The sequence below is a fragment of the Pan troglodytes genome, chromosome 11 (genome assembly GCF_028858775.2).
Source record: "Pan troglodytes isolate AG18354 chromosome 11, NHGRI_mPanTro3-v2.0_pri, whole genome shotgun sequence".
NCBI classification, from domain to species: domain Eukaryota; kingdom Metazoa; phylum Chordata; class Mammalia; order Primates; family Hominidae; genus Pan; species Pan troglodytes.
The window spans coordinates 94,441,240-94,454,583 of NC_072409.2; the positions used below are offsets into that span (position 1 = coordinate 94,441,240).

The following is a 13,344-nucleotide window of genomic DNA, read 5'->3' on the forward strand; positions in this document are numbered from 1 at the left end:
TTCACTGCAACCTGACCTTCTGGGCTCAAGCAGTCCTTTTACCTCAGTCTCTTGAGTAACTGGGACCACAAGCGTGCACGACCATGCTTGGCTAATTTTTCAAATTTTTTGTAGAGACAGGGTTTCAACATGTGCCCAGGCTGGTCTGGTGCTCCTGGGCTCAAGCGATCATCCTGCCTCAGTGTTCCAAAGTGCTGGGATTACAGGCATCAGCCACCATGCCAGGCTGTTTTAAGATATTTTAAAAATACTAACTCTGTCTTCTCAATAACACTATTTGGATTACACCCTTTTATACAACTGTTTGGAGAGAAATATAAATCTGGAGGGATGAACTATTCTGACCACACCAATTGTGCAAGGTGAAAACTTTAGGGAGAATCAATATAATGGCTTTTCTGGAAGGGTCCTTTAAAGGAAGTGGGGGATAGATATGAACATAGAAAGTAAAGAAGAGGACATCAAATCAATGGAGCAGGGAGAGTGAGATGACTAGGATTCCGAGATGCATTTTGAATGCCAAATGGTTGCTGTCTATTGCTTTACAGAGCAACAGGGGGTGTAGTGTAAATGAATTGAACTGACTGCCTTAAGTTCAGTGGAAAAGTAGATGAAATACATTCCTTTTTTTTTTTTTTTTTTTTTGAGACAGAGTCTTGCTTTGTCACCCAGACTGGAGTGCAGTGGCGCAATTTCAGCTAACTGCAACCTCCACCTCCTGGGTTCAGGTGATTCTCGTGCCTTAGCCTCTGGAGTAGCTGGGACTATCAGTGCACACCACTATGCCCGGCTAACTTTTGTATTTCTAGTAAAGACAGGGTTTCACCATGTTGGCCAGGCTGGTCTTGAACCCCTGGCCCTAAATGATCCGCCTGCCTCAGCCTCCCAAAGTGCCAGGATTACAGGTGTGAGCCTCTGCACCCAGCCAACGAAATATCTTTTAAGTAGTAAAATGAAGTAGATTTGTCTGCCAATTAAAAAAAAAATCATAACATTTAATTAGTGATTTCTTCAAAAATATACTAAAACAACTCTATTAACCTATCAACTGCAAACTCCTAGAAGCCAATTTATTTTTTACTCTTGAGTTTTCTTGTGTATTTAAGAATAAAGAGAAAACAACTAATAATTTCTGGGACAGCCCAGCCATATGGACTCTGACTTTCTCCTCCTTCAGCACTCACAGGTCAGCCTGCTGCTCTTATTGCCAAGGAGAAGGATATTTCTATCCCCAGCCCATTCAGGACTTAATCTTGTGTACTGATTGTGTCCAGTGAAGAATCTCTTCCCCTCTTTCTCTTTCGGTCCATTGGTTGAGTTGTGAGTGCTGAAAAGATCATTCATATGACCAAGATTGTGATGCTTAGATGTTTATCCCCAGCAAACATGTAAAGTATAGAAATCTCAGTTGTCTCCACCAAACATCTAAACTGTATAGCATCTAAGCAGCCTGAGGCTTTCACCAGATGCCCAGTCTTCCAGCCAGCAGCATTGTGAGCCAAATAAACATTTTTTTCTTTATAAATTACTCAGCCTCAGGTATTCCTTGTTAGTGAAAATGAACCCAGGTTCAGCTGCTCATCTCTCGAAAACCAAACTCAAGAGAAGAGAGATGTTGAGGGGGAAAGCAGATTCATTAGGAAAGCCTGCAAACTGAGAAGACAGTAGACTAGTATCTTCAAATACCATCTTAAGACGGTACAAATTTCAGGCTCTTTTTATGTTAAGGGCAGGCAGAAGAGGAAGGGGGTCAGGATAAATAGGTGACGATCAATAGCAGACAACTGGGCACCAGCACAGCTCCAAGGAATTTGAAAAATTCTTTGTTCTTTGTCAGGTCACAATGCTCCTATGAATCTTTAAGGTAACATAGTTAGTTTACATTCTTCTCCTTTAATCCCAGAGTTAGTTTTAAAAATTACATGATTGCTGTTTTTGCACGTTATCTCTGCTCTAAAATCATCCCAACCTACGTGCAAGAATGGGTGTACGCCCCGTAAACAAAATGGAGTTAGTTATGTTAGGTATTTTGCTGTCTCACGGCTACAATTGCAACACAAAATGAATGCTTTTAAAGGGCTGCTTGCCAAGGAAGATCTGGCTTTAACTACAGACTCAGCCACATTGCTTAGTATGGTTGTCTTTGGCTGTCTATGGTTGGCATTACAATAGATGATATTTTCCAGTCTATATTACTATAGAAGGTTTTATCAAAAAATAAATGTTTACAAAGTGAAAATTGTAAGGAACACCTCTTAGAACCAAGCAGTTCCAAAACAAACAGAAACAAATATGGTGGGCGCACTGAGCACTTTCATGCATTGTTGTGCATCTATATAAGTGTCATATGCTTTATGAATTTTTGTTTTGCAATCATTTGTACTCCTTCATTCATTTATTCATTTTCCAATCCACTTATTCCGTTTCAGGGTCAAGGGTGGCAGGAACCTATCCTCACAGATCAGGGTGTAAGGTGGAAAACCCCACTGGACAGGAAGCTATTTAATCACAGGGCACATTCAAACACACACACACACTCACTCACTGAGACTGGAGAAATTTAGACAAACCAATTAACTTAACATGCACATATTTGGGATGCAGGAGGAAACTGAAGTACCTGGAGAAAACTCATGCAGGCATGGGGAGAACTCCACACAGACAAGGCCCTGGTGGGCAGTCAGTTTCTTCTCTCATCAGTGTTACAAGGAAATGACATAGAATGAAATGTCATTACTGGGGGGTCTTCCTGTGACCCTTCTGTTCAAGAATTGTCTTCGTATTGTTGGTCTTTAAAGAAGGCTGCATTGTGAGCAGAATTTAAGAGATCCCTTGGACTGCACTGTCCCCATGAATAATTTTCCCTGCACTGTGATGACTTGCTGGGTTCTAGGGAGAAATCAAAAGTTTGCATCTGGGAACGGACTAACCCCCATCCTTCCCAATATTCTGCAGGCTGCTGTGGTGTCAGTGTTACCGATGCCATGGACACTGATGTTGGCCACAGCTCAACAGAACTCTGTGTTCTCAGAATCCACTTCATCTTCTCTCCTTCTGATAAGAATGATCTGAACAGTTGACTTAATGCTGCTCTTTGGTATTATTCCATCTCCTGAGTACCTGACACTGATGTCTATGCTTTAAACATCTCTGTCTTCCTTCCACGTTCTCAGGCTGCTGCTGGCTTTTCCAGCTTATTCCAGTGCATGATGTGCGCTTTCATTGTTTGAACAAATGAGAGTCCTGTGTCTGGTGCAGTCTCTTCCTGAAGGAGTCAGAACATGGAAGCTTCTAAACAGAGTCACAGATGAGCTCCTGCATTCTTTATCAGCTCAATGGACATAGAGGTATAGGCAGGACTCCCTTCATTTACTGCATTTTGATGCCAGACTGGACATCAGTGGGTCTACACCCCTACAGCTCATGACTCACCTGGCAGGAAGGGTGGAAGTAAGGCCACATGCACACTCCTGCTTCTGAGTCTTGAAAAACAGGACTATCTCCAGAGGGTGCTGCATGGTGATACCTCGCCATGTCTCTCTGGGCACCGGGCACTGATCCCTGCCTCCCCACACCTTTTCTCAGGTGGACTAGATGTTCCTGGGTGGAGGTGGGCCTGGGAGCAGTAAAACCTGTCTCCTCAGTGGGACGAGGGCAGGGCCAGCGGCCCAGCACTCAGTGCCCCCACCACTCCCCCTGCCTAGGTGCCTCCAAACCTGCTACTGGGTTCCCCAATACTGTAGATTATATATAACAAGTTGAAAACTGTGAGATATGAAATGAGATATGGCTATAGAGATTTTTCAGGGGAGGGTGACAATATGAAGCCAAATCAGAACTTTTACATATAATATAAATATGGTAAAATTATAATATAAATATAAGGGAAAAATTACATTAAAATGTAAGCAGTTACCCAAGAATGGAAGGGGTTCTAATATTTGAAAGGCTAATTAGGCAATCACAAAGGACAGAACCAAGTGAATTAAAAAATGTTGATGTTGTCCTGACGCTAAACTGGTTCCCTACAATTGGTGGAGGAGGAAAGGAAAAATGGTTTAACATGTAAATTAGGGCCCTCTAACCCACGAATAGAAGAGAAACAATCTAATGGTTGGGTTTCTAACCTGAGTCAGAGTTGAGAGATCCCTGCTAAATTGAACGCCTGCCCGGCTGCCTGAGCAACTGACCATGATTACTTCTTTAATTGCAATATTGCCAAGATGCCTCTCAATTCTACCCTGTTGACACCTGTGGCAGTCACTATATTCTCTGAAGTTACTTCATGTTAGTGCTCTCTCTAACTATTGAATCAAGATGGAACTGATGCAAGCTCATTCCTTATTCAAAGGGAAAGTAAGAATTTTCTCAATTATAAAGTCGAGGGGCATGATCTGATAGGAGGAGTAAATTAGTAAAACTGACAACTTACGCTAAAGAGTTAATGTACCTTCAATCAGGACAGTTTTCCTGATTTCCCTTGAAGTGCCACAGTCAGATGGGGTGGCTCTCACTTCCATGTGACCTGCAGTAAGTAGAGTGAGGGACGAGTCAGGAGGTCCTGGGAGGCTGCATAGGCTGGAGGCAAGGGACACCTCCTGCCCCTTTCTCTCCCCGGAGCTGCCCATTGTCCAAAGAGGACATGTCCTGCCTGAAGCTGGGAGTATCTCCCCTCTCTAGGACATGAAATTTAAAGAAATGGGCTCATTCCAGTGTTTGGGTCAGTTCTTTCCAGGAAATTTCCTCCTTTTAGCTCTGAAGAAAAAGCTGGTGGAAGGCGACAGACTTATACAGAGAACAGACCTGCCCACTGTCTCTGGTCTTGGCAGGTAGGTGGCTCTCTCACAGTGTGAAGTTACCCTTGATACCCCAAAAGCCAAAGAGATCAGGGAACTCAAGGCAAGGGAGAGCAGAGCTCCAGATGCAAGAAGGACCCACCCATGACTCTTGGGGTTCCTGAGGAAGACAGAGGACTCCATGTAGTCGGGGGGTCTGTGGCACCTTTTTTTTTTTTCAGTCTTCAAGGAATCCCAGGCTTTCTAGAAGTCTTCTCTACCTCCCTTTATGTGGTAGCCAGAACTCTGACATTTCTGCTTAGTAATTTTCCAACCACTGACCACTAAATGCAGAGGCAGGGGCTTGTCGATGATAAGAGAGACCTAGATGGAAGATTGAAGGTGGCAGAAGGAAGGAGGGGCAGAAGTAAATGGAAGAACAAGTCTTAGAGGAGCCAGACTGGGGAGGTCTTAAGCTTCCCAAAAAGGCCAATGAAGTTTTACTTTTTTTTTTTTTTTTTACCGGTAAAAATCCTGCCTACAAGAAAGGAAGCAAACAGAGGAATCAAGTTTATAATAAAAAAAGTTTAAGTTTACTGAAAAAAATTCCCATAGGATAAACAAGAGCCTAAGGAGAAAATCAGAAAGACTCTTAAAAAAATGGTAGCCTGGATATCAGCTTTAAATTAAGCTATTATTTGACCACAGAGCTCTTTTAAAAAAATACTTTTAAATCCCTTATCAGATTTCAGCAAGAAAAAACAACCAATATTTCTAATGTTTGAAACTTTCTTTTTTTTTCTCTTCTTTTAAAACAACGATACCTACCAAGCGACTCAGAACCGAAACCAAGTCTTTTGTGACTTAACCAAGGATACATGAGACATCATCAAAGAAATGCAAAGATGCAGCCCTCTCAAAATTCAGAGCTACCCCCACAAATAGCCAAAAGAAAGAAAGATTTAGATGCCTTGAGAGCTTGCAATAGGCAATATGTAAGCTTTTAATGGGAGCCTCCAACATTTGTTTAGCCCCCTTCACACACCAAAGTGTGTCCTGACAGGCAGCAAGCCAAGCTGGGTTCTCAGGACACAAAACAGGAAAATGACAGCTGTTCGTTGAAGGGAAAGGATCAATAACAAATGGGTCCCTGAAATCCAAATTTACATAAGAGAACAGTTCAAACAAATGATCTCCTGCTGACCTGCATTTGGAAAGTAAGATATAAAGATAAATTTTTACCTTTAGTTCTTGACCAGAAACTACAGGCTGAGATTCAGAACTCACCTTGGTAAAAATTCTTACCTTTATTTGCCAGCTCTTTATCAGTTGTCCCAGGACCTCATCAATAGGTGAGTCAGGTGCTTCAGACATCCCATCTTCATCATCAGAACTATAAGGGCAGAAATAGTGTGATCTCTTTCCTTCCTATCAAAAGGGTCACAGCTGACATGCCTATAACAAGGCAGGTTAACAAGCAAGAAGCATAACACGTTTATTTAATCATCGTTTTATATAACTATGGAAGCCTTCAAAATGAAGACCCAAAGTACAGGAAAAAACTATCCATTTTTATGCTTACATTCCATGAGGAATGGGCAGCTGTGCAGAAATGTGATTAGACAAAAAGGGCATCATCTAATGCTAATATTCTGAGTAGGGGAAACCCAGCAAGGCCTTTCTGGTCAGATACTTCTTGGCCTCTCCATGCACCATTCCTTCCTCTTGGGTATGTGGCAGAGCCCTTTTTGGAATGGGGGTCTTAGTATCTACAATCAAACAAGGCAGGTCAGAGAATTTCTTTATGGCCAGTTCAGTTCTTACACACAAAGGTGAGGGAAAGTTCAAGTAATGTTTATAGGTTTTTATGGCTGGCTTTGGAGGGAAAGGGCTCTGGTTTCTATTACCAGCCTCGGGAAAGAGAGTTTCTACTTTTTATGGCTAGCCTCGGGAGATGAGGGGTGACAAACAGGAGGGCAGGAGAAGGCCAGAGAGAAACTTTGCTTCTGAGGCTGCTTCTTAGATCTTCACTTTGGCGTATTATTTTCCGAGCTTCAATAGGAGTGAAGAATGAGATCCAGAAAAGCTGGGGAAGAAGGAGAGAACTGTGCTGGGTATTGGAATCAGCAAATGAATGGTATGTCTATTTCACTTAGGTTTAAGAAAATAAACTCTTCCAGATTTTTCTGTAAGATACTGTTTCCTGACTGAATATACAAATGAGACTTATCTTCAGTATGAAGGGTGACTTATTTTTCAGTTTTCTCCAGAATACTCCAAGAATTCTGCTTTTTAGATTATATGTGTTACGGAGATTTAGGAGAGTATTCCCTTTTCTGCTCTTTCTTTCTTTCTTTCTTTTTTTTTTTTTTTTTTTGATGGAGTCTCGCTCTGTCACCCAGGCTGGAGTGCAGTGGCGCCATCTCAGTTCACTGCAACCTCTGGCTCCAGGGTTCAAGAGATTCTCCTGTGTCAGCCTCCCAAATAGCTGGGATTACAGGCACCCATCACCACGCCTGGCTAATTTTTGTATTTTTAGTAGGGATGGGGTTTACAATGTTGGCCAGGCTGGTGTTGAGTTCCTGAACTCAAGTGATTCACCCACCTCGGCTTCCAAAGTGCTGGGATTACAGGCGTGAGCCACGGCACCCAGTCCCTTTTTTAGTGTGTATATATAAATTAAGGAAATAATAACCATATATTTATAAAACAAGAAAATAACTGTAAATATACATATGTGTGTATATGTACATATATATATATCATAATGTGTGATATACATATGTGTGTATATATGTACATATATATATCATAATGTGTGATATACATATGTGTGTATATATGTACATATATATATATCACAATGTGTGGCCTGAGGGATACATGAAGAGACTCCTCTGCAATTTCAGGCTCTTCCTTGCTGCTAACTCAAGAATTCGCACAGACATCCTGTTGGAACATCTCAATGAAAATATATTGCTGATTACAAAAATACACCTCAAATCATACCAGAATTGATACACTTTGAATGAATAAACCTCACTAGCTCTCTGGTAACAATACTATTCTTTCACATTCGTTAGCTCTTGTGAGACTTCTCTCTTTTGATACCAAGGCAGAGTTTTTACTATTAAGTGGAAGAACTGTCAAGATCATAATTCAAAGTGACAATGAGAATATTATTTTATTTGTTAATGTTTGAAGTCTAATAATAGGAATGATCTGTGAAACTAAAATTGTACTATTAATAGTTGTTTAATGCACTATTAAACACGAACTTGTTCTGGATACTATTAAGTTCCAGTCAAGATTGGTCGGTCTGCCTGTCCCCTGGAGTCCCATACGTTGTATGTGGAGAGGGTGATCCTAGAGGCTGGTATGCACAGTGGTCTATAGGCAAGGAATACATCTCTCTCTATATCCCTATAACTGTCGGTTCCAAAAAATGCATGCCCTGATGGTAGCCAGAAACTGATTCTCTTTGTATTAGACCAAGGGTAAGGAACAGGCTTATGACAGCATTAGCATCGTTTCTTGCCAAGAAGCATAATTTTTGCAGCATAAAGAGAAATGCCCAGAAGTGATGGGTTTCTGCATAGATCAGAAATCAGCCCTCCAGTCTTGGTGGCTGCCCTTGTCACCTTTGGCTACCAGGGGCTGTGATCCCCTGAGAGGTTTTCAGGAGACTGCACATAAATTACATTCTGCTTTCTCTTTCCTTTTCATTAAGTTACTATTACATCATACTCAGCGGAAATTCAGGAAATCCTCTCTTGCAGGTGGTTCTGCAAAACCTAGAAATTTTATTTCACTTCTGCTTAGCACTTGTGGCACTCTGATCTTTAGGGAAACCATCAAGCTGAAACCACAACAGAACAGAAAACAGCTCTGTGTTTCTGTTCTGTTGGTGAAGGTGAAGGGAGTAAAGCCAGAGAGAGAATGTGCCAGGTGCCATAATCAGTCAAGAAACATCACATGTCTTCTGCGCATCAATCTGCATGATTATTCTCTTGTCTCAGGTATTTATACAAGCCACCATTTCCTGACTGAATATAAATAGGACACTTTGAAGTGAGGAATGACAATTTTTCAGCCTCTCTACAGTTCATGACAGAATCTGTGGGTTTTTTTTTTTAGGCTGCTTCCTTTGAAGGTCAATTCCTGAAAGGTATGACACCACAGATCCTAAAAATCTTACAGAAAGACAAATACTATTCCTATCTACAGCTGTATGAAGAAAAGGAGGAAAATACTTATCATCGTTTAACTCCTTGAGTGAGGTGTGATCTCAGCTTACTGCAATCTCCACCTCCTGGGTACAAGCAATTTTCCAGCCTAAGCCTCCTGAGTAGCTGGGATTACAGACGCCCACCACCATGCCCAGCTAATTTTTGTATTTTTAGTAGAGACAGGGTTTCACCATGTTGACCAGGCAACAAGGTGGAAGATACTGTGGTAGGTGCTTTAAACTGCATGTGTTCCTTTATGATCACAACTATATAAATTTTCTGAATCCATTTTATTTATGAGAAAACTCAGGCTCAAAGAGATTGAGTTTCTTAACACCACACATACATGTAAGCAGAATGAAATTTCAGTGTCAAATTCTTTGTAATATAGTGTAAATTATGGGTGATTTTGTCAGTTTTGTATTCTGAGTTTCAGTTATAATTGTTTTTTTTTTTTTTTTTTGAGACGGCATTCTTGCTCTGTCACCCAGGCTGGAGTGCAGTAGCATGATCTTGGCTCACTGCAAGCTCCGCCTCCTGGATTCATGCCATTCTCTTGTCTCAGCCTCCCCAGTAGCTGGGACTACAGGTGCCTGCCACCACGCCCAGCTAATTTTTTGTATTTTTTAGTAGAGATGGGGTTTCACTGTGTTAGCCAGGATGGTCTCGATCTCCTGACCTCGTGATCCTCCTGCCTCGGACTCCCAAAGTTCTGGGATTACAGGCATGAGCCACAGCACCCGGCCCAGTTATAATTGTTAAATCTTTTTTTTTCTTGTGAATTCTACACAATTCTTTCTTGTTCTCTGAATTTCCATGGTTCATACTGCATTTTCAGTTGGTTATGACCAATTTTTTCTTTATCTTAAGTATTGAGACAGAGATTCGTTGATTCCCTTTTCATTATTAATTTGTGAAGGAAGTTTTCAGTCTTTATGTTGATGGTAATTTAGTTATTTTTGGATTGGCATAAGATTGTAATATTCATAACATCAGGAAAAGTTGCCAAGAAGTAATATATGAGCTCTACCAGAAAATAAAATGTGTTAAAAGCTGAAGTAAAATTATAGTAAACCAGTGTTACAATTACGCAAGTTAAGTAACTTAATTAATAAAGCCAGTAGGTCCAGGAATCATTATATTATCAGTATTAATTAAATATTGTGATGATGGATTGAATTAGTTTTCTATTCCCACCTACAGAATTAAGGCAGCTTACTGATATTCAAAGTAGTATTTATTTAAAAAATGAAAAATTATTATTGTAATTAAACATTTTAATTTAACATAAATATACTAAACATATCAATATGGTTGCCAGTACATCAGTTACACGAAATCTATCCAGAAAAAATATACTGCAAAAAAGAAAAAAAACTGTGTACAAAAACAATAATCCACATTCTTTTCAAATTCCATTCTATTTCCATCTTCACGTCAGAGTCACTAACTTCTCTTACTTGGATCCTACTCCAGTATGACTTCTACTTATTAATTCCACCAAACCAGCTCTCTCACTAAGATTGCCAATGCCATCTATTTCCCAATTACTGGGCAGTTTTAATCCCTATCTTGGGAAAATCTACTGATTCATCTTCCCAGCACACTTATCTTCTTAAATACACTTTTATCACAGTATCAGTCCATTGTTGCAGTGCTACAAAGAAATAGCTGAGACTGGGTAAATTATAAGAAAAGAGGTTTAATTGCCTCACAATTCTGCAGGCTATACAGGAAGCATGGCAGCATCTGCTTCTGGGGAGGCTTCAGGGAGGAAGGTAAAGCGAGAGCAAGAGGAAGGGTAGGGGTAGGTGCCACACACTTTTAAACAACTAGATCTCAGGAGAGCTCACTATCACCATGACAGCACCAAAGGGGATGGTGTTAAACCATGAGAAATAGCCATGACCCAGTCACCCCGCACCAGGCCCTACCTCCAACACTGGGGATTGCAATTCCACATGAGATTTGGGCAGGGACACAGATCCAAACCATATTAATCACCAATCTCTCTTGTTGTTAGTCTAATATAAGGGACACCACCTCTGGTTCCTCTGCGTCTCTTCTCTTCCCTCACTTTAAAGGTGGAAGGTCCTCAAAATCCTGCTTAAGTCCTTTTCTCTGTCTACACTCTCTCCACGCATGAGCACTTCCATTTCTGGGATTTTGCTTGCCATGTATGAACCCCCAGCAACTGCATTCCTTGTAAGTTGCAAACTCATATATCCAACTGGCAATAGACATTTTCTACTAGATGTTTACCAGTCAACTTATTGAGGATATCTGTTTGTTTTTATTTCCTCACGTGTCTCAGTTTACCCGCTGCTGAGAGAAATCATTAGTTGCTCCTTCTTCTTATAGTATTTAGGATAACTGATATTAAGTATGATTACCATTTTTAGTTTTATTCCATACAAAAACCAAATATGCAAGGGAGTAGGAAGTAGATTTATTGTATTCAGCTTTATATCTTGAGTACAACATACAACCTGGTTTAGAGAAAGGTCATTTTTACTTACATCTTACATATAATAATGATAAGCAAATAAAATATACCCTTTATTCTCTAATCAGGTTGCACAGTCAGGCTAGGAATTTCATATTAAAGAATGAACACATACAGGAAGTTCCTATAGTAAAAGTTTAATGAACAACACAAAATAATGGATTGAGTAAATATAAGGAACATGTTTTATTACACTAACCACAGTGTAAAGGTGCACATGATATTATATGAACAAAAATAATTTAAATCTTATGAATAGTTAAATAAATATTTAAATAGATAAATCAGTTTATCAGCATGGTCATAGTTATAGCAGGGGTGAGAGTCTCTGAAGTGACAGAATTCATGAAAGCGTGACCTGGTGTACTAGTCAATAAGAATTGTTTTCATGTTGGACCAGATGTTATTCCTTCCTCCTTAATCTTTCTTGCAAGTTTGTTGATAAAGAGAGGGATCTCATGATTTCTGCTCTGACAACCTCCCAGGCACAAGGGCTGTATTTCTTCTCTGTCAGATAGAGAGTGATTCTTCGGAAGTATTTCTTCACAGCCAAGATGGAGTCCGCATTCATCAGGGGAGTTTCTCCCACCCTCTCCTCCTGCATCACACAGGCTTCCAAGTCATTCAGCTGCTGGTAGAGTTCAGTGCAGAATTTGTCTAGGAGTTCCTCATCCCAAGCAGCAGATGAATCTTTTGTGGTAAAGAGGTTGAAGATCTGCTGGATCAGCTCATGGAGGACAGAGATGGCTGGAGCCTTCTGGAACTGGTTGCCATCAAACTCCTCCTGGGGAAATCCAAAGTCATGTCTGTCCATCAGACAGGAGGAAGGAGAGATTCTGCTCATTTTTGCCAGGAGCATCAAGGTCCTCCTGTTATCCAGGCTGTGGGTCTCAGGGAGATCACAGCCCAGAGAGCAGCTTGACTTGCAGCTGAGCACCACCAGGGCCATCAGTAAAGCAAAGGGTGAGGCCATCGTAGATACTGCAGATGCTTCTGGGCTTGCTGAGATGGGTGACTCTGAACCTTGGGCTCTAGGTTCTCTGAAGGCCTTGCTTCCTGCAAATGCCTTAAATAGGGAACATACTGATTTCCACTTTCTTAATGCTTCTGGGCCACTTTCCATTTCTGTTTTTGCTTTCCTTCATGCACTCTTTACATGAGTTTAGAGCTGTGTTTCTCAAATGTTTCGTTTTTCATTATTGTCTTCCCCATCTTGTTCCCAGAGACTTTTTAGATATCTTTTTCCTAATTGAACCCACCGTGAAAATTTAATAACACAGATAGAATATGTATCTATTTATATACTATATGTATATCTCTATAATCAAAAAGTACAAAGTTTAATCTTTGTATTCAATGCAGGTTTAAAAATAACCAAATGAAAAATTTATGCTAAAAGTTAAATTTAAAATCTATTCAAACTTTTCTTAACTTTATAACTAAATTTGCTTATGGACTTCAATGTAATTTATTTACTGATATAAATTGTACTGTAGGCCTGGCGAGGTGGCTCACGCCTGTAATCCCAGCACTTTGGGAGTCCGAGGCGGGTGGATCACGAGGTCAGGAGTTCAAGACCAGCCTGGCCAAGACGGTGAAACCCCATCTCAACGAAAAAAACAAAAACAAACAAAAAAAAAATTAGCTAGGCATGGTTGTGTGCACCTGTGATCCCAGCTACTCGGGAGGCCGAGGCAGGGAATTCCTTGAACTCATGAGGTGGAGGTTGCAGTGAGCCGAGTTGTGCCACTGCACTCCAGGCTGGGTGTCAGAGTGAGACTCTGTTTCAAAAAACAAACAAACAAATAAATTGTAGTGTATTAAATTACATAAG

At 40.6% G+C, this 13,344-nt stretch overlaps 1 protein-coding gene across 1 annotated transcript; it reads right to left on the reverse strand.

Annotated features, from left to right (window-relative positions):
* Positions 1-11,674: 11,674 nt before the first annotated feature.
* LOC742651 (interferon alpha-1/13) lies at positions 11,675-12,763 on the reverse strand. Its single transcript, XM_001152509.6, has one exon. The coding sequence runs from the start codon at positions 12,631-12,633 to the stop codon at positions 11,914-11,916; it is 720 nt and encodes a 239-aa protein (XP_001152509.2). The 5' UTR covers positions 12,634-12,763; the 3' UTR covers positions 11,675-11,913.
* Positions 12,764-13,344: the final 581 nt, after the last annotated feature.

Coding starts and splice junctions, on each gene's coding strand:
- LOC742651 (XM_001152509.6), bottom strand. CDS start 12,633: ATGGAAAGTGGCCCAGAAGCATTAAGAAAGTGGAAATCAGTATGTTCC.